The sequence below is a fragment of the Molossus molossus genome, unplaced genomic scaffold (assembly GCF_014108415.1).
Source record: "Molossus molossus isolate mMolMol1 unplaced genomic scaffold, mMolMol1.p scaffold_m16_p_10, whole genome shotgun sequence".
Classification (NCBI taxonomy): Eukaryota; Metazoa; Chordata; class Mammalia; order Chiroptera; family Molossidae; genus Molossus; species Molossus molossus.
Genome location: NW_023425345.1, coordinates 92345475 through 92372545, shown reverse-complemented (window position 1 = coordinate 92372545; position 27071 = coordinate 92345475). Strand labels below are relative to the sequence as shown.

The window sequence follows — 27071 nt, the reverse complement described above, 5'->3', positions numbered from 1 at the left end:
ACTGCCCCCCTCCTTTTGTCCACAGAACTGTTGGTAAAGAGGTCAAAGCAGCATTGTGGTGGGGGAGAGGCCGATGGCTGTGGGAAGGAGCTGAGTTTGTCCACTTCGAGCTTTGGGGTCCCGGCACAGCCCTTCACCCCAGGACCCCCAGCCTCGTCATCTGAAATGGGATGGTATGGTTACCTCAACGTGATTTGGGGAGGATTAGGGGAGATGTTAGCCCAGTGCCAGGCACAAAGTAGGCATTCAGAAATGGTATCTATCAGCGTTAATATTAAAATTATTCTCTCTCGCCCTGGCCGGTTTGGCTCAGTGGTTAGAGCGTCGGCCTGCGGTCCGGAGAGACCGGGTTCGGTTCCCGCTAGGGGCACGTACTTCGGTTGCAATTTGTCCCCGGCCCTGGTTGGTCGTGCGGGTGGCAGCCACTCGATGTGTCCCTTCACGTCGATGTTTCTGTCTCTCTCTCTCCCTTCCTCTCTCTCCCTCCCACTCTATCTGTACAAAAAATGGAAAAATATCCTCGGGTGAGGATAAAAAATAAAAATAAAAAAATATAAAATAATTCTCTCTCTGATAAGCAGAATGTGTGTGACCCTCAGTCCTCCCTCCCATGAATGTTGGGCTCCCAGTCTGTCCTGCAGGGTCACCTGCCCAGTACATGGGGGCTATGCATGAGCGGGAGGCGGCACGGGGTTGGGGAGGTGGACTCCCAGCCGACCTGGCAGGTTCTGTCCCCTCCTTCCCTCCTGGCCTCCAGTTACAGCAGAGCCGCCAGTCTCCTAGGCGCCCTGGGGGCACCTACGTTTTCCCTGGGCCTCAGGCTCCCTGACTCAGAATGGAGACTGAAGACGCCTAAGGAGGCCTAATGAGTAGTTGAGGCAGCAGGTGTTCCAGCCCTGAGGCTTTTGTGGGCGGGGCCAGGGAACCCCCAGGGCAGAGCCTTGGAGCTGTGTGCCTGCTACCTGCTTCGCTGAAGCCTCTCTCATCCATACCAGCCTCCTGCTCTCCACCCAGAGTGTAGCCGCTGAGGGCCTGAACCCATTTCTTCAGAGTTTAGTCTAGGAATAGGTACTCAGGAGGTATTTTTTAAAAAATATTTTTTGTTCTGGCCGGTGTGGCTCAGTGGTTGAGCATCGACCCATGCACCGAGAGGTCGCTGGTTCAATTCCCGGTCAAGGCCCATGCCCAGGTTGTGGGCCTGATCCCGGGGGTGGGGAGGGGCATGCAGGAGGCGGCCAGTCGGTGTTCTCTCTCTCTCCCTCTCGCTTCCTCTCTCTCTCAAATTAATAAAGGGAGAAAAGTTTAAAAAATGTTTTTCGTTATTTTGTAAAGTTTCAGCTCATTGAGATATAATTGACATATAAAAGTATAAGGCATTTAAATTGTACATCTGGTGATTTGCTATATGTGTACATTTGGAAAGGAATTACCTCGGTCTAGTTAAGTAATACAACTGTCACCTCACATATTTGTAATTTTTTTGTCTTTGGTGAGGGTATTTAAGTTCTCTCTTAGCAAATTTCAATTATGCAATACAGTGTTGTCAGCTGTGGTCCCATGTTTCCATTAGAGCCTCAGAACCTACCCCGTACAGCTGAAGTCTGTACCTTTTTGCCAGCATCCCCCCCCCCCCCCCCCGCCATAGAGTTTGCTGATGGACTGTGTCAGGAGTTAAATTCACACAGAGGCTCACCGTGAGCAGGGCAACAGTGCAGTGGAACTCGGGGTTTAGGGGGTGGTGAGGAAACGTGGGGGGCTGGGGGGGAGGCTGGGAATGAGTGTGGAAGAAGGCTGGGGTCCACTGTTCCTGATATGCCCTCTGGGTCTTACTTAAGAAATGAGGTCAGGCCCTGGCCAGTTTGGCTCAGCGGTTAGAGTGTCGGCCTGCGGTCCGGAGAGACCCGGGTTCGGTTCCCGCTAAGGGCATGTACCTCGGTTGCAGTTTGCCCCCGGCCCTGGTCGGTTGTGCGGGTGGCAGCAACTCGATGTGTTCCTTTCACATCGATGTTTCTCTCTCTCTCTCTGTTCCTCTCTCTCCCTCCCACTCTACCTGAACAAAAAATTGGAAAAATGTCCTCAGGTGAGGATAAAAAAAAAAAAAAAGAAGTGAGGTCAGGTCAGAAGGCTCAGAGGTGCCCCGAATCGGGGAGTTTCGGCCCAGTCTCCAGTCTGCCCGGCGGGAACAGCCGCGATAATGATGGGAGGGGCCGTTTGTCTCTGCTCTGCTCTGAACTGGATGGGAAGATCCACAGGCCAGCGGGTGTAGATGTTCTGCAGCCACAGCTACGTTAGGTTGGGAAGAGCTCCTGGGATTCAGACCCCTGACTCCTGACCTTGGGAAGCAAGCCTTGCGGATAAGTCCACCATCCTGGAGGAGGATTCCTGGTCTGGGATGGGGACACAGGGGACCTGCTCCCCCCTGAATTCCTCTAGCCACTCCCCCTGCCTTCTTCGTCTTTACACCTCTGGAACAAATGATCTCAAAGATTAGGGTGGGTCTCCTGGAAGGAAGCCCCCAGGTTTCCTTTTTCCGTCCAGCTTCTCAGTTGTGGGAGCCACAGGTGGAGGAGGTAGTTCTTTCAGAGGGCCCAGGAGAGAAGCAGCAGGCTGGGAGCTGAGGTGTTAGTGGGCAGGATGCCAGGGCCCACAGATCCTGAGTCCTGATGAGGCTGGAACCATTAGCCTCAGTGGGAGATCCCAGAGCTCTTGGCATCGGTAGGGAGAAGAGGGGCAGAGAACCATTTTTGTCTTCATAATAGGGAGAGAGACTCAGGCCTTCTCCTGGTTGTCTCTTTCTGACTGTCTAGGTGACACCAGGCGAGTCTTTCAAACTTTCTGAGTTTCAGTTTCCGTCACTTCCGATTTGGGGTCAGGGAGCACAGGGAGGAGCACAGTGTTATGTGTGTCGACCCCCCACGAGTTAGAGACGTTTTAATGAAGTGAGTCGTAGTTTGCCCCGGACCGAGGAAAGGGGATCAGGGGGAGAATCAGCTCTGTAAGGCTGACACCTCCTACCTACTGAGGCAGGAGTGCTGGGGGGCGCCGACGTGTGAGAGACGACCGTGTTCTCAAGGGGCTCGCAGTCCAGTCGGGGAACAGGTGAGTGAGGTACAGTCACTTTTTCGGGACCAGACGCTGTCATGTGCCGAGTTGCCTGTTGGAGGCCCTGGAGGCTGGTGGGAGCTGGAGGGGCGCAGAGCTCGCGGGGGGCTGTGAAGGCTCCTTAAGGCCTTTGGGAGCAGCAGGCGGGGGTCTCGAGGACGTAGCCCTGCCGGGCAGGGGACAGGACTTCAGGGTCCTGCTTTCGCCAGTTTCTTCGGGCAAGTTATTTGCCATCCTTGAGCCTCGGTTTCTCCGTGAATAACCTGGGGACCCTGATTCCCTTCCTGTCCTGAAAGGGGTTTTGAGGAACTTATTAGTAGAAAGATCAGAATAAACGCCGATACTTTCGCGAATCTCCTGAAATTCCTGAGTGACTTAGCATCTGTGCCCCTGGGGTGGAGCTGAGTGTGGTTTGGGCCTGGCGTTTGCATCGGGTGGGCCATCTGGTGGGCTTTTGGGTGGGGTGGAGGGCAGAGCAAGAGGCCTCTGGCCAGGCCCTGGGAGCCAAGTCAGGGATTATTTTTATTCCTCTGGTCATGGCACATGGCCCGGGCTTAACGATGCCATCTGTTCCCCCTCCAGCCCCCTCCAGCTTTCATTCTGGCAGGCCCAAGGGTCACTGTGGAGCACTGGGAAGGAGGAGAGGAGTGGGGATCGTTTTCTGGATGGGTATTGGCTTACCCCCCATTCTCCTACCGAGGGGTAGAGCTGTGTGGGAGGTTTGCCTAGTGAGGAGACTGTTTGCCAGGCTGGGCTGTGGGCGATGCGGGTGGGAGAGGCTAGACCAGGAGACAGGAGCAGGCCACACAGGGCTGGGAGCAACTCCATTTCGGTAACGAATCCCGTGGCCCAGGGCCTTGGGTGACCCGCTGCCCTGCTTTCGCTGGGACAGACCCAATCTTGGGGACACAGAGTTCAGGTCCTCAGAAAACCTCCCTCATGGGGCAGCGTTTGGCACAGGTCTGGTTCTCCCCAGGTCTGGTGTTCTGCTGGGCTGCCCTGGGCCCAACTTCTGTAGGGACCCAGGGTGTCATTCCACCTGCTGGTCTAGCACAGCTTGGGTGAAGGACAGGCCTGGAGACCACAGCCCCTGGCTCCTCGGGGGCTCACGCAAGCTCTCCTAACTTCTGGCCTCCACCTGGCCTGGACTGTCCATCTGTGTTCAGCGTCAGGTCCCAGCAGAAAATCTAGGCCAAAGCCAGGACCTGCGAAGCCTTAGATGTTAATAGTAATTCATCAGAATTAATTAATATTAGATATTAGGGCTTAAAGTATATGTACCTATCAGGTCCACTTGGGGCTTTAGATTTCCCAGTTGAGGCATTTATTTATAGCTTGGTAATAATGATTGTGAGGGTTGGGATGGTACAATGGACAGCAGGAACTGAGCACTGACTGTCAGGCTCCATACAGGTTCACATGTCATCGTCTTGACCATCTTATGGGATACCTCTCCGTGGCAGGTCAGTTCCCCAGCCTCCTCTGAGCAAAGCCACAGGTGAAAGTCTGCAGGATATGTTGAGCAGCAGGTGGGCGAGCTCCCCAAGGACATGAAGGGTCCGGACAAGTAGTGTGAGCCACAGACACTGCTAGGACAGGGGACCTTTGAGCTCAGTGGGAGCAACCCCTCGTTTCGGTTTTATAGGTAAGCAGACTGAGGCCCAGAGAAATAGGGGGTGGACCATGGTCACACAGTTGCTTCTGGAACTGCAACCAAAACTAGTCTCTTGATTCCCAGACATCACACTTCCTTTTTACAAGCCTGCATAGTAAATCCCCCAGGGATTTACAGCAACTCCAGCTCTCCCGCTGGTATGCCCAAGTCCAGACATTTACGGAGATTTTCTTCTGTTTCCTGACACTAAACACAGAACAAACCATTCGTCCTCCCTACAGAGAAATCGTTATTTCACAAAGAGCACTTACCAGATATCCGTTCATTCTTTGGTTCCCCAGCATGGTGCAGTGTGCTTGGACTTCCTGCCCCTGTGGTGCCTGAAGTGTGGTGGAGGAGACCAGTCTTCCCTGGGTGACAGCTAGGCTGTGAGAACCACAGGGCTCCTTTGGAGCACATGGGAAGGGGCCCAATCCAGACTTGAGGTTGGGGTCTTCCTCCTAGAGGAGGTGACCTTTTGGCTGGGCCTTAATCGGGTGAAAGGGGGGAAAGTTCCAGGTGTGGAGAAAGAACTTAGCGTGTGGAGGGTGTCATTAGACAACTGAGTTTGGGGGTTTGAGCTGGGTGTGTATTGCATGGCCAAACTCCGTTGTCATCCTGTTGTTATAGTTTTATGCAGTTAATATTGTTTAGGTTCACTCTTATTTCTACCAGTGACTTTGCTCACCACTCTTCCTTGTGCATAATGCCTTCTTTTCATATAAGTTCCTTTTTGTTGGTTTAAATACCTCCTTTACTGTGCGTGTGCGTGTGCGTGTGTGTGTGTGTGTGTGTATGTCCACTGAGGGTCTGTTAATACTAAATTCTCTCCATCTTTATCTGAAAATACCTTTGTTTAATGTTCACATTTGAGCAATATTTTGGTTGGGTTTTAAATTCTAGGTTGACATATGATGTCACTCATATGTGGGATGTGAAGTGGAAAGCAACAACAGACGAACAAACAAAACAAAACAAAAGAGCTATTGACACAGACCGCAGTCTGGTGGTTACCAGAGGGGAAGGGGGCGGGAGAGGTTGAAGAGAGTAAAGAAGGTCAAGTATACGGTGATGGAAGGAGACCTAACTTTGGGTGGTGGGCGCACAACGCAATATGCAGATGATGTATTATAGAATCATACACTCAAAACTTACATAATCTTATTAATGTCACCCCAGTAACTTTATTTATTTTTAATATGTTTTTATTGATTTTTTTAGAGAGAGAGGAAGGGAGAGAGAAATAGATAGAATCATCCATGTGAGAGAGAAACATCAATTGGCTGCCTCCTGCACACCCCCCATTGGGGATTGAGCCCAAAACCCAGGCATGTGCCCTGACAGGGAATCCAACTGGGACATCTCAGTCAATGGGGTGATGCTCAATCCACTGAGCCACAACGGCTGGGCACCCCAATAAATTTAATAAAAAGAAAAATTCTAGGTTGACAGTTCTTTTTCTCTCAGTAATTTGGAGGTGTATTTTGGGTCCTCTAGTGTACCCTTGAGAAATTCATGATCAATGTACACAATCAGTATAATAGTCCTTTCTTTGTAGACACTCTGTCCTTTTTCACTCTGGATGCTTTTAAGATCTATTCTTTGTTTTTGTTTTTCTAAAGTGTACCTGTAATACGAATTTATTAATTTATTTTATTTGAATTTATTCTGGTTAGGTTTCAGGATGGTTCCTGAGTTGGAGAATTCATGTATTTAATTAATTCTGGAAAACGTCCAGTCATTATTATTTCAAATGTTGTTTTCATTTTCGATATACTCTCTTTCTGGAATGCTACTTGGAGGTATGTTGAACTGTATTTTCTATTCTCCTTGCTTTTTATCATCATTTAAAAAAATATACTTCTGACTAATGTCCTCAGATCTATCTTCCAGGTTGTTAATTTTTTCTCTACCTGTATCTAATTTGCTGTTCATCTCAATCATTGAATTTTTAATTTCGGTGACTAAAATATTTATTTCTAAATGTTTTGTTTTGTTCTTTTTCTAGTCTGCTTTGTATTTTTTTTTTTTAATCCTCACCCGAGGACATTTTTTCATTTTTTGTTCAGACAAAGCAAGAGGGAGAGAGAGGAAGAGAGAGAGAGAGAGAGAGAAACATCGACGTGAAAGGGACACATTGAGTGGCTGCCACCTGCACGACCCAACCAGGGCCGGGGCCGGGGACAAACTGCAGCCGAGTTACATGCCCTTAGCAGGAACCGAACCCGGGTCTCTCTGGACCGCAGGTCGACACTCTAACCACTGCGCAAAACCGGCCAGGGCCTGCTTTGTATTTTTTGATAGTGTCTAATTTTTTCTTGTGTTTCCAATTTTTTAAGTCAATAATTATTTTAAACACAATTTATATAATAATATTTAATATGATATTCAGTTATCTGTAATTCTTGGGGATCTAATCCTATGGAATCTTGATTCTGGTAGATTATTTCTTCTTCTTTTTTTTTAATCCTCACCCAAAGACATTTTTCCGTATTTTGTTCAGATAGAGTGGGAGGGAGAGAGAGAGAGAAACATCGACATGAAAGGGACACATTGAGTGGTTGCTACCTGCACGACCCAACCAGGGCCGGGGACAAACTACAACTGAGGTACGTGCCCTTAGCGGGAACCGAACCCAGGTCTCTCTGGACCGCAGGCCAATGCTCTAACCAGCCAGGGCTATTTCTTCTTATATGTTGTAGTCATGGATTTTGAGAGCCTTGATAGCAAAGCATTACCTCTGGGAATTCTATGCAGTCTGGGTTAAAATGGTCTTTTCAGAGGTTTTTCAGCCTGAGACCACTATTTATTTTTGTGAATTGGCTGGGAGTTCCTGAGTAATATAAAATTTAAATCTCAAATCCACTTAAGGGCAGGCCCTTTGTTAAAAATTTTTAGGAAAGACAATTTTTTTTAAAATCTAGAGTTTAGGCCAAGATAGACAGTCTTCCCTGTCACATTTCGTCGGGATTCTACCTTCTCTCTGAGGACTGAGGTATAGCTCCCAGTTCCAGCCTCCTTGTATCTCAGGTCCCAGGTCTCATCTCTGAGTAGCCATTGCAACTCAGTGGTTTTATTTCTAAGATTAACATCATGCCCTGCCTCTCAGAGCTACTAGAGTAGTAACAGCTCATTTGCTTAATACTGTAGCTTAGAGTTCTTTCATTTGGGGCTTCTAGGGGTTTACTTCCTTCTAAAGTTAGCTATGCATTTAAAAGTGTATTTGTTATATTTGTCATTTCTAAATTTCTTCTCTTTTAAGAACTTTGTTTTGGAAGGTATGGAAAAATAGTTCAACATTCACTATAGAATTGAGACCAGAATTTCTGGTGAAGAATAAGCTAGTTTTTTCTAGATCATGTGATTCTCCCCCCCCCCATGATACACTTTTGAGGAAAAGTTTTGTTGTTGTTGTTAATCCTCACCCGAGGACATTTTTCATTGATTTTCAGATAGAGTGGAAGGGAGAGAGAGAGAGAGAAACATTAATATGAGAGAGACACATCGATTGGTTGCTTCCTGCATGACCCGCACCAGGGCCAGGGATCAAACCTGCAACCCAGGCGTGTGTCCTTGACCGGGAATTGAACCCGTGATCCTTCGGTCTGCAGGCTGATGCTTTAACCACTTGAGCGAGACTGACCAGGGCAGGAAAACTTATTTTAACAGCCACAGAGAGAAAGCCAACTTTTGTTATTGTAAAAGGCCTGGGACACTGGAGGACAGAGATCAACACCCAGCTGCTCTGTTGACTTGCTGTATGACCGTGGGCAAGTCCTTAGGCCTTTCTAGGCCTTAGTGTCCTCATCTGTAAGCTGAGTGGATTGGGTTAGGTTTTCCCTAGGGTTCCTGTTTTAAATTGCAATGATTTCACCTCTTTCTGACTGTAGGCCTGTGCCAGCAGCCTAACTAAGCTCCTTGGAACCTCCCCTCTCTCCCAGGATGTGCCCCCAACACACACATGTTCTGCTCCTTCCCTTCCCTGGATGGTGACCACACTGACCCTCATACCCACCTCTGTGAAGAATGTGTTCCTCCAACATGCCTGGGTTGGGAGCGAGGGGCTTCAGGCATGGGGAATGCTCTGGGAAGTTCTTACCTGAGAGGGTCCTGGATGGAAGTGAGTTGGATTTTAGGTGTGTAGACTCCTACCCCTGGGTTTGGGCTGCTGGGCAACACTCTCCTGTTGGCTGACGGGAGAAGAAAAGGGGTGATATGTGTGATGGGGAGAGACCCCCCCTTTATAGATGTGCTCAGTGGCTGGGGGTTCAAGGAGGGCCGTGGTAGGAAAATGGTACCCACCTGGTACTCATAATCCAAAAACTGCCTTAAGATTACTGGTATGTCTTGTCCCTTCCCAAACCCCTGAGAACTGTGTCCAGAAATTTACAGCCGGGACAGTTGGTGCTGAGGTTACTGGATTGTCATGCTGGTGGCAGGGCAGGGTTGTGTTGTCAGCTTCTGGAGGCACCAGCAAGTCTGCGTGCCAGAGCCCCAACACGCGAGAACCCACCAGGGCCAAAAGCTTCTTTTAAAAACAGCCCATGCAGGGCATGGCATAGCGAATGGTGAGCTGCATTTTACTTTGCATACCTTTTTTTTTTTTTAATTTAAATTTTTAATTGTGGTTAAAAAAACATAAAATTTATCATCTTAACCATTTTTAAATGTATAGCTCAGCTTGGCCGGTGTGGCTCAGTGGTTGAGCACTGACCCATGCACCAAGAGGTCGCCAGTTCGATTCCCGGTCAGGGCACATGCCCAGGTTGTGGGCCCAATCCCCAGTGGGGGCCATGCAGGAGGCGGCCAGTTGATGTTCTCTCTCATTGATGTTTTTATCTCTCTCCCTCTCCCTTCCTCTCTTTCTAAAATCAATAAAGAAAAAAAAGTTTTTTTAAATGTGTAGCTCAGTGGTGTTAAACGTATATTCACATTGCTGTGCAACAGATCTCCGGAACCTTCTCATCTTGTAAACTGAGACTCATACCCAATAACACCAAGTCCCCATTTCCTCCTCCCCCAGCCTCCAGCAACCACCATGCTCCTTTCTGTCTCTGGATTTGACTGCTGCAGGTGCCCCATATAAGTGGAATTGTATTTGTCTTTTTGTGGCTGACATTTCACTGAGCATACTGTTGTCAAGGTTCATCCATGTTGTGGCATATGACAGAATTTTCTTCCTTTTGAAGGCTGAATACTGTTCCATTGTTTGTGTAGACCACATTTTGTCCATCCGTTCATTCGTCTGTAGACACTTGGGTGTTGGGATAATGCTGCTGTGAACATGGAGTACAAATATCTCTTCAGGACCCTACTTTCAATTCTTTCGGACATAGACCCAGAAGTGGCATTGCTGGATCACGTGATGGTTCTGTTTTTAATTTTTTGAGGACCCTTCATGATGTTTCCCACAGCGGCTGTCCCATATTGTATTCTCACCAACAACACACAGTGTTTTGCATCCTTTGTGTCCATTATTGGTTTAATGCCAGACCACCCTTTTCTCCTGCTTCCCAGCCCTGTCTGGGTTCTTAGAGCCACGACCAGAGAGTGCCCTGGTCGTTGTGCTCACCTGATAGGCAGGAAGCTGGGGTCTGCAGAGGGGAGATGACCTGCCCTGGATCCCAGGCCTTCTGATCCACCTGGACCTTTCACGCCACTGAGCCCCCGGCATCCCTGGCCTTTCGGCCAGGAAGAGCAGCTGGCGTGGGGCTTGGCAGTCCCTGGGTACCCGTCGTCCCACGGTCCACATAGTTCTTCCACCAATGCTGTGGTTTCTGCCCAAACAGGTCCCACAGGCGCTCCTCCAAGCGGAGCCTTGGAGGGCAAGGCCGGCACCATTACCTCCAACGAGTGGAGCTCTCCTAACTCCCCGGAGGGGAGCACCGTCTCGGGGGGCAGTCAGGCCTTGGACAAGCCCATCGACAATGACGCGGAGGGCGTGTGGAGCCCGGACATTGAGCAGAGCTTCCAGGAGGCCCTGGCCATCTACCCACCCTGCGGCCGGCGCAAGATCATCCTGTCGGATGAGGGCAAGATGTACGGTAAGGACCTGTCGGGGTGGGGCTGCAGGCCCCTGGCCTCCTGGTCCAGCTCTGGAAATAGAACCTAGCAAGGGGCGAGGCGCAGCAGCCTTGGGGTTCCCTCCAAGTGATGGAGGGGGAATGATCTCCTGGGGCTTCTATCAGGTGGGCACTGCTTTCTTCTGAGCTGGGTTCCCAAGGGGTGGGAGGGCCTCTGAGGGAAGCCTTTGAGTGCGAGGGGCTGGGGTAGTGGGAGACTTGGGAGAGGAGTAAAATACTGGAAAATCCGATGAGCCAACCCCCAGCAAATGCCTGGTCTCCCGGCTCCCACCTCGGCGGTGAAGGGTGGTCAGGAAGGTGGTTCTGATGCATTGCTTCCTTCATGAGCCTTCTGTGCTCCAGGCACAGTGGGCAGATCCAGTTCCTGTGCACAGGGTGGTGGGGAGGGTGGGCACACACAGAGCTGACCATAGGCAGACTGGGTGGTTCAGGAGGGAGTCAGGCAGGGAGCTGCAGACCTTCCCCTGGAAGGGTCCCTCCAGCTGGGAGGATGTGGAAAGGCCCCATCTTCCTGAGTGGCTGAGGATGCAGAACGTACAGATACAGAAACTCTCTATGTCCGGCAGCCATGTGGGAAGGACCCGGTGGTCGGCTTGGGGCTGTGTTGACTCTTGGATGGAAGAAAGGGTATTTGGAAAAGTAAAACAAAAACTGAACCGCTCTTGGAAGGCCCGGGCCAGGCTTCTTTTCCCACTGGGAAATCCCCCGCTGCCCCCAGCTGAAACACTGGTGTTGGGCAGGAGCGGAGAGGGTCTCAGTAACTGGTGGAAGCCCCCAAGCACAGGGCTCCACCCTGGCTCCCAACGGCTCTGTGCAGGGCCCACCCTCGGGGGCTTCCCTTCGGGACCTCCCTCCCCGGCACAGACCCGCCCGCAGCTGTGTAAAGAGCTGCTTGAGGCGCTTGTGGGGGCTGAGCGTGTCTCTCCTAGGGGTGCTGTAAGAAATGACCACACGTGGGGTGGCTTAAAGCAACAAGGATTTATTCTGTCACGGTTCAGGAGGCCAGAAGCCTGACACCCGGTGTCCCGGCGGGCTCCTTAAGCGGGTCTGAGGGAGACCATGTGTCGTGCCTGTCCTGGCTGCCAGCGCTTGGGCCCACCTTGCTGTTCCTTGGCTTGTCGCTGCACCACTCCCGACTCTGACTTGGTTGTCACACGGCCGTGCTCCTTCTGTGTGTCTCTGTATCTTCTCATATTCTTGTAAGGACACCAGCCATGGGACCAGGGCCCACCCTGCTCCAGCGTGACCTCATCTTAACTAGTTACACCTGTAAAGACGCTATGTCCTAATAAGGTCACATTCTGAGGTTCTAGGTGGACAAGAATTTGGGGGGGCACTACTCAACTTTAAACTCAAATCCGGTTTGTCACTGCCCAGGGAGTCCTGGGGCGCTCACGGCCCTTTCCGCTTTGTGCTTTAACCTGCATCTTCCCTGCGAGGCCCAGGCGAGACCTCCTCTGCCCTCGGCGTGTTGGGGAAGCTCCTGTCTGCTCCTCAGTCACGTAAAACCGCTCGTCCCCCTCCCCCCGTACCAGCTCGGTTCCCACAGTCTCTCTGACTCTCTGACTTTTGTGGCTGCCCCGCAGGTCAGCCCCCTGTCCCGCCCCCACTCACTATTTCCTTTCCTGTTGGTTGCTTCTTACTTTCGGCCCCTGTGGAAGCTTCGTGGAGGAGACAGCTGATAGGTATGGGGCGCCTGTGGGTGCCGGGTACGGGATTGGGTGTTTTACGTGGGTCACTCCATGGAGCTGGTGAGGAACAGAGGCTCTGGGACCCCAGAGCCCCTGCTTCGGCGGAGAGTGGGATGGTATTGACCGTGAGCTGAGGCGAGAAGGGCAGGCGGAGTGCAGGGAGGGCAAGGAGTTTAGCGGGAGGGCTGTCCTGGTCCCTGGCGGGGAAGCTGTGGCATGTGCCCAGAACCTTTGCAGGTTTCGTCTTTGTGCTTTAAAGGGACACATCGTCTGGCAGACAAGTGTGCAAGAAGCATTCACAAGGGAGAGCAGGGTTGCTGCAGGAGTCTGGGAAGGCCCACAGAGAGGGCAGAGCGGCAGAATCGCAGGCCTGTATTTGACTGCCACAGTGCACCAGACTCGGTGCTGAGCTACTTCTTGTGTGTGCGGCAACATACACGTAATATTTATCCTTTTTTCTCTATTGATTTTTTTTTTTTTTTTTTATCCTCACCTGAGGACATTTTTCCATTTTTTGTTCAGGTAGAGTATGAGGGGGAGAGATGAAGAGAGAGAGAAACATCGATGTGAAAGGGACACATCGAGTGGCTGCCACCCGCACGACCAACCAGGGCCGGGGACAAACCGCAACCGAGGTACGTGCCCTTAGCGGGAACCGAACCCGGGTCTCTCGGGACCGCAGGCCGACGCTCTAACCGCTGAGCCAAACCGGCCAGGGCTCTCTATTGATTTTTACATAGAGTGGAAGCGGGGAGGGGAGAGAGAGAGAGAGAAACATCAATGCGAGAGCCACGTCTATTGGCTGCCTCCCGCACAACCCCAAACGGGGCCAGGATTGAACCTGCAACCCAGGTGCACACCCTTAACTGGGAATCGAACTCACGACCCTTTGGTCCCCGGGCCGATGCTCTAACCGCTGAGCCAAACTAGCCAGCGCCATCATATTTATCTTTCTAACCGTTAGTGTGCAGTTCAGAGGCATGAAGTACATTTACACTGTTGTGAAACCATCACCACCATTCACGTCTTGAATTTTTTTATCATCCCTAACTGAACTGTGTACCCATTAAATATGAAGTCCCCATTCACCCCTTCCCGCAGCCCCTGGCACCCACCCCTCTGCTTCCTGTCTATAGATATGACTGCTCTCGGCACCTCGTATCGGAGGGGTCGTGCAGGGTTGTCTTTTGTGACTGGCTTGTTTCACTTAGCACAGTGCCCTCATGGTTCATCCATGTTTAGCACGTGTCAGAACTTCCATTGTACGGATAGACCGCATTTTGTCCGTCCATTCATCTGTGGGTGGACGTCTGGGTGGATGTTAATTTTATTTAGTTAGGGTAGATGTTTCCATCCTCACTTTCACCTGTAAAGGAGTTGGGTTAGGAGACTTTATCTTCAGTCCCAGATGAGTGCTGCTGAGCCAGGGTTTGGTAAACCCAAGGCTGTGGACTTCCGACAGGCCTTGGGTCGGAATTGGCGGGCAGGAAGAGAGCTGTTGGGGGCGGGGTGGGGCGGGCAGAGCAGGAGTGAAACGTGTTCGGCAAACTGTCCTGGCCATGTTGGTGTCCTCTATGCAGAAAGACAGGAGGGGCTCAGTGGGGGGCGGCACAGAGGAGGACCCTGGAGGAGATGGGCTGAGGCCAGGGGCCTCTTGATTATGCTAAGACAGGAGCTCCTCATGGCTTCTGGCATCCGTTTTCAAAGGAGGGAGGAAGTTTAACCTGTGCTTGCAAATGCAGACAAGCTCAGAGAGGCCAAGGGTCCCCCAGAGCCTCTCAGGTGGTAAGCGGGAGAGCGGGGCTAGAACCCATTCTCCTGCCTCCTCGAGCGGTGCTTCCCACCTGCTCGTGTGTTCTCCCTGCCTTGCCCTCTGCTCAGCCCCAACCCCAGGTGGGTGAGGCTCCGCGCAGGGCCTGGAGGCTGCTGGGCAGTGTTTGCCGGCTCCCCAGCCCCCAAAGCACCTGTCCTACGTGAGCAGAGATCCTGCTGGGTCCAGACGCTGGCTTATCCTCGTCTCTTCTTACCAGGCATGGGGCCCGGGCCAAGGCAGGACTGCGCAGGGAGTTGATGGAGGGGCTCTCAGCAGGGGCTCTGGTCCAGCTGGGAGATATATATAGCTCTGAGCTCAGCCCCAGTGTGTGGGACGGACCCCAGGGAGGTGGAGGGAAAGGGCCTCGCTGCCAAGCTGACTCAGACATCAGCTCACTGAGGCTGTTCTCTGTCCTCTCATCTTCCTTCGGGGACCCACTCTTGCCACCTTCCTGTGCCTGAGCCCCCGAGAGCCTGGCCTCTGCATCCCCCCACTTCTCACATCCAGAGGCCGTCCGTTGTTTCCTAGGTGGGCCAGCCCGGGGGGTGGGGGGGGGCACAGGGAGGGAGCTGAGAACAGAGCAGGCGGGGAGCAGCCTCAGGCAGGAGGAACAGGCTGACTCCGGGGCGCCCAGAGGAGGGTTTGAGACCTGCAGACCGAGCACAGGAGTAGACTGGTCCGCCACACCCAGAGCAACCCCTGTCCGTGGCCAGGCAGACATGCAGATGACGCAGAGCCGCAGGACAGATCAGCGCCTGTTACTTCTGAGCCCAGCCTCCCACGCTTGTGGACGGCTCCCAGGCCAGGGCTGCTCGTCCCCTCCTGCTCACGTCTGCCTTCATTTTTGCCCTGTCACTGCGTGACCCTTGCCCTGGCACTGACACGCTGGTCATTCTGACCTCCTTCAGCCAGGCCTTGGCCTGGGGCCCCGTGGCCAGGTGTGGGGAGGTGAGCGTGGGGCCACTTCTCTCCTCCGTCTGCCCTGAACGCTGCCTTTCCCTCTTGACAGGTCCCCTGGCCCTGCTGTCATGCTCTCCCCCTCCTGCTCGCAAGAGGCTGTGGCTGGCTCCGTCTTCCGTGCGTGTGCCTTTCTGCCCCCCGTGCCTCTCGCCCTCCTGGAGGCTGCTCTTAACTCCCGTCTTTCTGCCTCTCTGTGTATGTCTCCCTGCTCCCCTCCTTGCTGTCTCCTTGTCTCCCTGGGTGCCCGTGGCCTAGACTGCCCATGCCTGTAGCAGTCAGCCGGTCCTTAGGAAGTGCCCACCACTCTGAACCAGGCTGGGGCGGGGGCTGAGGTCTGTTCTCTACGACTTCTTGGTCCAAAGGGAGAGGCAGGAGAAACATCTTCGGAAAGTAAATGAATGACACTTACGTTGCATACAGCCAGCAAACCAAGAGGCTGGGTTATCTTGGACGTTTTCTGGAAGGAAGTGGAGCTTGAGCTGGTCGAGGAGGCAGGTGTGCGCTCAGGCAGGGACGAGAATACGCGCTGGCCCAGAGGCAGGACCATGCAGGTTGGCTTGGGGAGGGCTGGGAGGCACTGCTGGAGGGACTGTCAGGCGAAGGGAACCTCACTGAGGATGTGTCACACAGCTGGTGAGAGGCAGAGTAGGGACTGGCCCCTGTCACTGAGACAATGGGACATAGTTCAGGGAGCCTCAGTCGGGCTTCTCCTCCCCCACCTCCTTGCCAGGCTCCTTGGATCCTCCGCTGCCCTCTGCTTTATCGCCTTGGTTTCCAGCTCCTTCCGTGCTCTCCTTTCTGGCTGAGACCCGGGTTGTGCTTCTGGGGTCAGATTCGCTCTCTGATCCAGTAGCCAGTGTGACCTTGAGCAAGTTGTTTGACCTTTCTCAGCATCAGTTTCCTCATTTGTAAAATGGGGATGATAATGATACTGCCTTTTTTGGGGAGATATATTTATTTTATTGTGGGGAAATATAAATTACATAAATTTTACCACATTTTTAAGTTTGGTGGCATTAGATACATTTACATTAGTGCGCTGCCATCACCACCGTCCATCTCCAGACATCTTCATCCTCCCCGCAGAAACCCCACACCCAGTTAAACACTATCCCCACTCCCTCTCCTCCAGCCCTGTAACTTCAATGCGAATTTCAGTCTGTGAATTTTTTATTATTATTATTTTTAATCCTCACCCAAGGATAGTTTTCTATTTATATTCAGATAGAGTGGGAGGGAGGGAGAGAGAGAGAAACATTGACATGGGAGAGACACATCGACTCGTTGCCTCCCGCACAACCCTGACCAGGGCCAGGGACCAAACTGCAACCAAGGTATGTTACCCTTCACAGGAATCGAACCCATGATCTTTGGTCCATGGGCTGACACTCTAACTGCTGAGCCAAACTGGCCAGGCCCTGCCTATGAATTTGACTATTCTAGGTGCTTCATAGAAGTGGGAGCGTACTGTCTCTGTTCTTCTGGTCGGGCTTGTTTCACTTAGCACAGTATCTTCAAGGTTCTTCCCTGTGTCTGCTCTTTGTATGTCCTCCGTTGGCAGGATGGACCAGTTTGTTTATCCATTTGTCCATTGATGGACACTGGGATGTTTCTACTTTCCACTCTTGTGGGCGTGTACGTAGAGGTGGAATTGCCGGATCGTGTGGAAATCCCGTGTTTAATGCTTTGAGGACGGCCACCCTGTCTTCCACAGTGGCTGCGCCATTTTACATTCCGCCAGCAGTGCACAAGGGTTCCAGTTTTTCCACATCCTTGTCAACACTTGTTATGTTCTGTTTGGTTTTATATATAGTCACCCTCGTGGGCGTGAAGTGTTATCTCATGGTTTTGATTTGCATTTCCCTAATGATTAGTGACGTTGAGCATCTTTTCACATATTTATTGGAAGAAGACACTGCCTTTTAGTGCTGCTGCTGGGATGAGAGCACACCAGAGGCGCCCAGCGAACAGCACTGGGCCGGTTGGGACAGGTTGCCTGCCCTCGGGAGCTCACATCTGGTTGAGGGAGTCAGACAGGAGCCCAGTGACCTTAGCCAAGGACTGGGAGCAAGGTGCAGACCCTGAGCACCGGCTTGGCGGCAGGAGTGGGCACACCCACTTGGGTGAGGATCAAGGAACCTTCTTGGGCCGATGGCCTTGAAGCCTGGGTAGGATTTCACCAGAAGCCGCAGAGCCCTCCAGGGACAATGGTGGTAATAGCTCTGATGTCAGGCCTAATCGCTGCCTTCTCAGGCTTCAGGCACAGGTTTCTCCACAAATAGCCGCCTCCTCCTTCAGGTGTTTATAGCTTCAGCTGATCCCTGGACATGGGGATTAGGGCCTGTTGTTGAGGGAGGGCCAGCCTCCTCCCATCCCAGACTGCAGGGGTGGGATGGAGAGCCATTGGGTGGGAAGGCTCCTGCCCTCAGGTTCTCAGCCTATTCCAGTTTTTTCTAATCCTCACCCGAAGTTATTTTTCTGTATCTTTGGGTAGAGTGGGGGAGAGAGAGAAAGAGAGAGAGAGAGAGAGAGAGTGCGCGAAACCTGTGAGAGCCCACTGACACAGTTGCCTCCTGCACGACCCCGACCAGGACTAGGGATGAACCGCAACCGAGGTACGTGCCCCTGACCGGAATCGAACCCATGACTCACTGGTCCGTGGGCTGATGTTCTAACTGCTGAGCCAAACCGGCCAAGGCAGCCCATTCCAATTTTAAAGACTATAATAACATCACTTACAACAGGACCATGTTAACAGTACGACAGTTATACCTGGCTTCTATTCCGCTAAGTGGCGGGTGCTTTACTTACGTTATGCCGTTTACTACATTAGTGGCGAGGGAGGGCTGGTGCAGAGAGCAAGTCAGTGCAGAGGAAACGAGGTACAGAGTGACCTGTCTCAGGGGGGGTTTTGCAGGGGGGACAGCAATTTTCGTGGCAATGTATGGCTGAGGAAAAGCCCAGGTGGCTGGTGGGGTGTGGGGATGGTTAGGAGAAGGTGGTGCTGACCTGTGGACCCTGCATTGGGAACGCCCACCTCAGCCTGTGGTTAGGCGAGGCTCCCTCTCCATCAGCGGACCTCACCCCTGGTGGGTGGGGCCGTGAATGTGAGCTGGGGGTGGTTGGACACATGTCCTCTGACAGATGGGCCACAGTCTGGTGGGAGCGTCCTTCCTAGCCGCACCCAGGTCCTCTCTAGGGTTGGCCAACGCCACCTGCCACACTGCAATGCCCAGCTGCCCGACTGGCCTCCACCAAGGTCCAGGCTGGCCTCCTGCTGCCCCAGCATGTGCTCTCGGCCACCGGAGTGGAGAGGGCCTGGGGCTTTACAGCTAGTGGCAGAGCTGGGACAGGACGCAGCTGTCTTTCCCTCCCACGGACTCCTGGGTTGTCTTCTAGCTTCTGACTGCCCTTGCTCTTCTGGGCTGCCTTCCCGGTGGTTTGGGGGCTTTCCTCTGGGCACACGCCCCTGACTCGTCTCTGCCTCTGCCTCCTGATGTCTTCATGATCCAGGCGGCCTGTCTGCTCGCGGAGCTCCCAGCAGCTCTGGGTAGCACTGTCCATGCGAGCGTGGCAACAGGGGGCGGGCTCTCAGGCCCACGGCCTGGGCTAGTGAGGGGCAGTCAGTCCTCACCAGGGACTGACTTCATGCAGGGACCCAGGGACTTGGGACTGATGCAGAGAGGAGCAGAGTGGTGTCTTGCAGAGGAAGCTAAGCAGTCACTGTGGAATAGTTGTGAAGTCTTAGAAATGGATGTTTTGGCCCTGGCTGGTTTGGCTCAGCAGTTAGAGCGTCAGCCCGCGGACCAATGAATCGCAGGTTCAGTTCCAGTCAAGGGCACACGCCTCAGTTGCGGTTTGTCCCAGGCCCTGGTCAGGGTTGTGCAGGAGGCAACCTGTTGATGTGTCCCTCTCATGTTGTCAATCTCTCTCTCTCTCTCTCTCTCTCTCTCTCTCCCTCCCTCCCTCTTTCCCTTCCTCCCTCCCACTCTATCTGAAGATAAATAGAAAAAAAATATCCTCTGGTGAGGACTTAAAAAGAAAAAAAAGAAAGAAATGGATGTTTTGTGGCCCCTGAGACACTAAGAAGCTGTGTGACATTGAATAAATCACTTCCTCTCTCTGGGCTTCAGTTTCTTCTTCCTCAGGCTAGACAGGGCCTCGGGTCACCTGGCAGCCCTGCTTCTGAGCGGATGGCCCTCAGGCCCGAGTTGCACAGAAGTAATGCTGTGCAGGTACAGGCTCTGGGACCACTCTGCATGGATTTGAATCTCAAACACGCGCCGGCCTGTGACCTTAAACACGTTCCAAACCTCTCTGTACCTCAGCTTCCCTGTCTGTAGAGGGAAGGCGACAGTATCAGCTGCATAAAGCTGTTGTGAAGGCAGATGAAGCTGCTGGCGTCTCCGTTCTCCATTCGCTCACGTACCAGGCGCTTGTAAGTGCTCGCTCCACGAGCGTGGTCGTTACGATGACTGCAGAATGACAGGAACCGCAGCAGCTCCCTGTCGCATGTGCCCCCGGATGGGTGCCAGCTGGCCTGGGGGCAGGAGGATGGCCGGGTTGACCCCTGGAGGACGTCTAGTTGCAGGAAGGAAGCTGTTTGGTCCCTGTTGGCTCAGTACACCCACAGAAACCCGGCACCTCACGCCCACCTGGGAGCGAATTCTCGACGGCCAGCATCACCTCGGATAAGCAGCACGAGACTGGGTGGAAGGTGTCTGAGATGAGCTAGCAAGGGAGAGGGAGGCGCAGCTCCCGAGAAAGGGAGGGAAGAAGCACAATCTGAAAAACACACAGCCAGCTTGGCGAGACTCAGGCCCTTGGGTGTGCTCCTGGGCCTCACCGCTGCCTGTCGCCAGGGCCAGGGCGGCCTGTCTGGTAACAGAGCTGCCGAACGCTGCCGAGGGCAGAGGGAGCTGTGGGCTGAGTGGGGCTCTGTTTCATGTCCTGGGGTTCCTGGCGTAGGAGGCGGGTCACTGGGATGTCTGGAGGAAGGGTCTCAGCCCGTGGTGGGCATGGGCCTCCTCAGCTGCTGCAGAGAAAACACCGCTGGGCGGGGGGGCTGCAGGCTTCCGGTTCACTGAGCATCTCTGCACAAGGTCCGGTGCCGCTTGCGGTGGCCGAGCCAGAACTCAAACCCAGGCAGCTGGTCCCAGGCCTGCCGGTGGATAGTCCGGGTGAGATTTTTCTGACCTCGGTTTCCTCATCTGGCAACGGGCACAATTGCCTGCCTTGTGGCGGGGAGGTGAGTTTTCTATGAAGTTCAATGGGGCTTACGCTTCAGGACCCCTCCTGCCCGGGCCCCTTCCAAGCCCCTAGACTTTTTATTTTTAATTTAAATGTGTAAAGTTTTTTCACTGAAGTATAGTCACTATGCCCTAAAGTATACATGTTTGAAGTGGACAGTTTGATAAGTTCTGACAGATATGTACACCTGTGAAGCCATCACCACCACCAAGAGAATGAACATCTCCATCTTAACCTAAAATGATCTTAACCTAACGTTGTATTTGTATTATAAAATCTTTTTTCTCAAAGAGAGCCTTCCAAGTCTTAGATGCTTTAGGCCCCACAGAAGTCTGGATTTGCTCCCGTATAGAGAGACTCAGTTGAGACCAGAGTGAGAAAGCACTTTGAAAAAATTCTGTCCAGCTAATCAGATGTAAATAGTTATTTCTTTTATTTAACTTGCACTTTCCCCTTAGAAGCTAAAACCTTTATGGGACATCTGACCAACACATCCTCTTTCCCTTGTCATTCATTTAGCAAATATTTACTGGACCCTACTGTATGCAGGCAGTTTCTAGGTGTAGCGTATGAATAAGTAAGTAAACAGACAGAAAGCCCTGTGCTGGGAGCTTCCCCCGTGGGAGTCGGGGGCAGACGGCTCTGAGTGAGTAAGGGTTACGTGGTGTGTCAGAGGTGCTGTGAGGTGGGTGCAGATGGCCAGCATAAAGGGTGAGTGGGAGGCGATCTCAGCTTTCAGTGGGTGTTCAGGGAAGATGTCCTCAAGGCAATGGCATCTGAGCAAAGAAGCCAGGGCACGGGGGTCTCTGGGGCAGAGCACGGATGTACAAAGGCCCTGAGGTGGGAGTGGGCCTGGCACGTTCCAGGAACAGCGAGGAGACCTGGGGGGGGTGGCATGAGATCAGAGGGGCTGGGTTGGGGACCGGGTGGACACATCCTGTGGGGGCTTCTTGGACCTTGTAGGGGCTTAGACACTTTAATCTGAGGGAGGTGGGATGCCATTGGAGGGTGTTTGAGCCACAGGATCCCTGTGGCCACTGAGAATAGACTCGGATCAGGGAATTTAGGTCGAAAGCTTTCATCACGGTCCAGGCCAGAGAGTGGGGAGGGGGTGGCCTGGGCTGTGCAGAGAGGAGGATGCGAAGTGGCTGGATCCCAGATAGAGTTGGAAGATAGAGCCATCGGGATTCACTGGTGGACTCGTCTCTTCATTCAGTCATTTGACAGGCAGGAGCCAGGTATCGGAGATGTAGACCCGAATGGGGATGTGACCTCTTCCTCGGAGGTGCTGGGAATCCAACAGGAACAGACAGACTTGATACGCTGCCACCTGCTACAGGTGTGGGCTGGAGAAGCGGCACTAGAACCCTGTCCCAGACGGTGTCTGAGCCTCTCGACTAAAGTGTCTCCTGCCTTCTCCTTGCCTCCAGCTCTCCCACCAACCCCAAGACTCCAGCTAGTTCTCAACACCACCTCAGGCAGCACTGTAACCAACCCCCTGTCTCAGGGACCTTCTCTCCGCCCTCTCTCCTTACCCCTGGACTGGTCTCTGAACTAGACGGCTTACGTGGGCCCGGAACGCTGCGTTCGTGGGACAGAAGGGAAACGGCCGTGGGGAGCTCCATTGAGCCACAGTTATATGTTTCCTGAGTCTGTAAAAATTTGGTTGGGAAAATCTGGGGACAGAGCCTTTAAAGGGCCTGGATTTCGGGAGAAGGCTGAAACAGAGCCGTAGCAGGCTCTGACGCAGCGCGTGTGAGCTGGGCTGCGGCTGCCGCCAGCCCCGTTCTCGGACCGGTTTCAGTCCCTGGTGGTGATGACTTAGCTCTGTTGCCAATGAAAAAACATTTAATTATTTATTTTTTTTGGTTAATCCTCACCTGAGGATATTTTTCCATTGATTTTTAGATAGAATGGAAAGGAGGGAGAGAGAGAGAGAAACATCAATGTGAGAGAGACACGCACGACCCCAACTGGGGCCGCGGACCGAACCTTCAACCACGATACGTGCCCATGGCTGGGACTCAAACCCCAGTCCGCTGACACTAACCACTGAGTGAAACCAGCCAGGGTGGAGAAGGCATTTCCTAACTGCGGCGTGGGTGTCTCTAGCTGGACGCGGGGTAGGGCATCCACCGGCCTGCGGAAGGAGCCTGGAGAGCACCTTTCCCTGGGACGTTTTGAGAAGGCACATCTTGCTGGATCTCGGTTTTTGGTGCAGACCAGCCTACCAGCGGTGTCCCCAGGGTCTGGTCCTCCCCCGCCCCCTGTCCCTGACCCAGATAGGTCAGTGCTTCCAGGCCTGCAAGTCTTTTTGGCAGACCAGATCTCCTGAGGATAGCCTCTTAAGTCAGCCTTGGCAGTGGGGACAGGTCAGCTGGGGGGCCAGCGTGGCCTTGGCTATGCTCTCTTTTTACAACCCAGGAGTGGCAGAGAGCCCACTCGTCCTGCCTCCCCTGCACTGCCCGTCCTCACTCATAGGCAGGCCCTCCAGACTCAGCAGGGCCCAGCAGTCAGAGCAGGCTGGTGGCTGTGCCCTCGGGCCCCAGAGTGGAAGCCAGGAAGTGATAGCTGCCACGCAAACCCTCTCGCCCTCCCGCTCCCCGACCCAGTGCCCTTCTCTATGGTCTGATCCTCCCAGTGGTCCAGGTCCAGCTGAAGGCTCACCTGACCACCCAGCCGGAACTACCCCTGCCCTCAGAACACACTGCGCGATGCCTGTCGCAGCACGAGCGGTGTGGGCACACGTCTTGGCGAGGCGGGGAGCTCTGAACACACCCCTTTTCCTCCCGCTGTGACAGCGGGGCACTCCCTGGGTCTCTCACGGGTAGGTCAGCCTCCAGGAGGTGGGGCTGGGCGAGCACCAGTGTTACCTGTTGCCTGCTCCTCTCAGAGCATGGAGCTGGAGATGGGTTGGCCCGGGTGTTCTTGTCGGAGTCATGGGCCTCCGGCCTCCTCTGATACTCAGTGTGCCAGCATTGTGCCCCGTGCTCCCTGCTGCCCACAGACAGGACCAGACATCTTGAAGGGCCTGCTCTCTTGTGAGGTGTGGGAACCTGGGAGCTGCACAGAGGGAGGGCCAGGGCCCCGGCACTTCCTTGGAGCCTCCCAAATGTGCAGAAGGCCCCAGGAGGAGGTGGGGCAGGGCAGCAGCTGGCAGGCTGTTCTGGGGCAGAGGTGAGGAGGTGGCCAGAGTGCACAAGGAGGCTCTGAGAGGGCTCCTCAAGCTGAGCACCTCCTTGCGCTCTGGTTACCAGTCCCCCAGCAGGGCCTCGGCTTCCTCGTGCTGCTGGGAGATCCCTGGGATCCCAGGATGGCAGGAAGGAACTTGCAGAGTCCTCACGCCAAGTACCCACTGAGGGTGGGCAGAGGGTACGGGAGGAGACCTCTCAGATCTTATCGTTTGCCTGCCTTTGGTCTTCCTGCCACCAATGGCTCTTGCTTTCTCCACAGGTCGGAATGAGCTGATTGCCCGCTACATCAAGCTCCGGACAGGGAAGACCCGCACCAGGAAGCAGGTGGGCCCTGGGAGACGGGCATGGGTCCCCGGGGCAGGCACCCAGCACCAGCCTGCTCCCAAGGTGGGCCGGGTCCTCCTCAGCACCCAGTGTGGGCTCTCAGGGGGGCTCGCCTGGATGGGTCATCTCTTTCTGGTGTGCCGCGGACAGTTGGTTTTCCCCGCCGTCCCTGCTGCCGTCACCTGGGAGGGAATCTCTCGCCTTCCTGGGGAGTCAGCAGCCCCTCCCCACCCCCCAGGACTCCGGAGAACAGAAAGCAAAGCGCTGGAACTGCACTTTCCTCATTGCCAAGCTGTGGACTAGCTAGGTTAATCAGGGCTGAGGGCCCTGTCGTTCCTTCAGTCATGTATCCATTTATTCATTCAGTCCACAAATGTGAATGAGGCCCTGAGAGGGCCGAGGGTCAGGGAGCCAGGACGGGGAGCGGGGAGCACAGCCGTCTGGGAACTAGGGTCAGGAGCCTTCTCTTCTTGCCATAGGTCTCCAGCCACATCCAGGTGCTGGCCCGTCGCAAAGCCCGTGAGATCCAGGCCAAGCTAAAGGTAAGGCCAATGGCAGCTGAGGGCGGGAGGACCTAGGGCACAGAGGGGCCATTTCCAGGAAGTTGGGGCTCTTTCACCAGCAGGAAAAGTCTTCCCCTGTGTTTGGGGGCTGGCCGCCAGTGTGTGGAGCCAGCGTGCTTCTTGGTGCTGAGAACATGGGGCGCTGCCTGTAGCCTCTCCTGCCAGCCCAGGGAGGGGCACTGGACCTTAGAGCCATCCCGGGGCCACAGGCCAGTCTTCTGCCGTGCCCCGTCCCCTGGAGCAGTGCCCTCACCAGTCACAGTGGATCGCCCTCTGGACCTCGAGCCCTGGCTGGTGCCGTCAGCCTGAGCCTGTGGGGTGGTCAGGCATGGGGGCACTGTGGGAGCAGGTGGAATTCCTTCCCACGCCCTGTTCTCTGGGACTGGCCGTTCCTTCCCCTCCCTGGACCGGCCCCTGGAGGGCCCAGTGACAGGTGACTGCTCTGCGGAGGGCCAGCTGCTGGCAGCATTCCCCTGGGGCGCCCTGCTCCCCGCAGGCGGCGGGCCTCTGGACCCTGGAGCCAGGGTCCCTTTTGGTGACTCGTAGGAGGAAGCGCCCCTGCTGGAGGTGTTAACTCAGAGCCTGCCCTGCCACTTGGTAGGAAGAGCCAACATTTGGGGGCATCAGACTAGACCCGCAGTTTACACACATTTTTTTTAAAGCAGTAGAAGCCCCCTTGGTTTTGTTTTTCCCAAACAAAATATCACCCCAATTTGTTATTAAAGGAGCAGCTCTGGTCAACGCTAGGTTAGTGAGGAACAGGCCGTAGGCCAGACGCCGCCTCCTCTTCACCTCTCGTGCCCATGGCTCTTGACCCCAGAGTACCCAGAACCCAGTTTAAAAGCCCTGGACTGGATGACCCTGAAGGTCCTGTGTGGCCCTTCGTGATCCTGACCCTGGAAGTTCTGAGGGAGTGGGTGGGAACTCCTAGGAAGCCACACCCCACTTCCCCGCTCAGCTCTGTTCCTCCTGCCAGCAGCCCAGCTGTCCCCCACCCCTTTGTCCCTGGACAGCTGGCTGGGCCTCAGCTGTCATCCCTCCCTCTCAGGCTGCACGTGTGCCTCCAGACCACCGAAGGGTCCTGGAGCCCAGCTCGCCCCTCATGTCCCCGCTCTGGTTTGCCTCTGGCTCCCTGGGACCCTGGGCGGGGACCAGAGTGGAGAACAGACTTTTCCAGTGCTGTGTAGAGTCATTGAGGGGCTTTTACTTCTGGGGGGCCTGGCTGTCCGGCTCACATTTGCTTGGAGGAACTGCACCTGTCCTTGTCCATGGCTCTTATTTGGGGTCTAGGGACAGCCTTCAGTGGACCACTGGACAGACACCAAGGGGAGCCATGAGCCCCTAAATAATATGTAGATTTTTACGCATGTGTGTGTTTTCCCTTGGAGATTGGTCTGAGGGTTTCGCCACATTCTCAGGGGTCTCAGAGCAAGGGCAGATAGAGTCCTCCAGGTTTCAGGCTTGGTCTGGTCTGGCTCTGCCCTTGTGCTGGGTGAGCGTAGGCGAGTCACTGCCCCTTGAGCTCCATCCAGTCTCCCCATCTCTAACTGACAGGGTTAAGCAGGGAAGTATTAGAGATGCCCCCCCCCCAAAAAAAGACTCCCTGGCTCTGTAACCTGGTCACTGATGACATTCCCCATAATGTCCTTCTCACGTCCCTGACTCCTGCTCCACCCGCTGAGGATCGGTTCCCCGAGCCCCAGGGCTCGTTCGGACCAGCTATCCAGGGAGGGACGGTTGCTGACATGGAACGGAGCTCCCAGCCTCGTGATGCAGCTGTAGCTGCAGCGTCTGCAGGCTTTCCAGGGTGTGGCCCGAGTGTCCTGCATGTCCTCCTGCGTGGACAGGGCCTGGGCGCCGGGCCTGGGTGGGTGTGGCTTTGCCCTCAACAGTGCAGTGTCCTTGGGAAGAGGCGCACCTGTGTTGACTGTCAGCTAACTCCCTGTGGTTGTCAGACAGCGGGAGAGCAAGGCCCGGGTTTGGCCTCGAAGGGACAGGGAGTTGGGGATGACCCCCCTGCACACACACTTGGCATGGTCCTGTGCCCTCCGTGTTATACACCCATGCTGTCAATCCTAACATGCCCCGCCCCCTGGGCCTGCAGAAGTCCAGAGGTGAACTCTGCGCCAGCCCGGACCAAGCCCGCAGGGCCGGCCAGCACCCTTGTCGCCTACATTTCCTGGGCCTCAGTTTCTTCATCTTAAAATGGGGACCCTCTGGCCTTGCCCGCCTCACAGGAGTGCTGTGATGTCAGAGTCAGTGAGACAGTCAGTGTTCTTAACCTTCTGTGGCCGTCTTGTGCCACATGCATGTAAATGGCCCCTGGGAGGCTGAGTGGAAGGGCCTGTGTTCTGGCTCTACAGCCTGTGGCACAGGCATGCTGGGTGGGCCGCCTGGACCCTCAGAGCCCAGCGCCACACGCAGGTGATCCCTGCCT

At 54.2% G+C, this 27071-nt stretch overlaps 1 protein-coding gene across 4 annotated transcripts in view; it reads left to right on the top strand.

The window, feature by feature from the left end:
* Positions 1-6510: 6510 nt before the first annotated feature.
* TEAD4 (TEA domain transcription factor 4) overlaps positions 6511-27071 on the top strand; it is a 40988-nt gene continuing 20427 nt past the window's right edge. For all 4 annotated transcript variants that reach the window (XM_036251728.1, XM_036251730.1, XM_036251729.1 and 1 more), the window contains exons 1-4: positions 6511-6558; positions 10546-10800; positions 24007-24071; positions 24551-24613. In XM_036251728.1, coding sequence (XP_036107621.1) covers positions 6546-6558; positions 10546-10800; positions 24007-24071; positions 24551-24613 — 396 coding nt within the window. In that variant the 5' untranslated portion in view covers positions 6511-6545. The remainder of the gene's footprint in view (positions 6559-10545; positions 10801-24006; positions 24072-24550; positions 24614-27071) is intronic.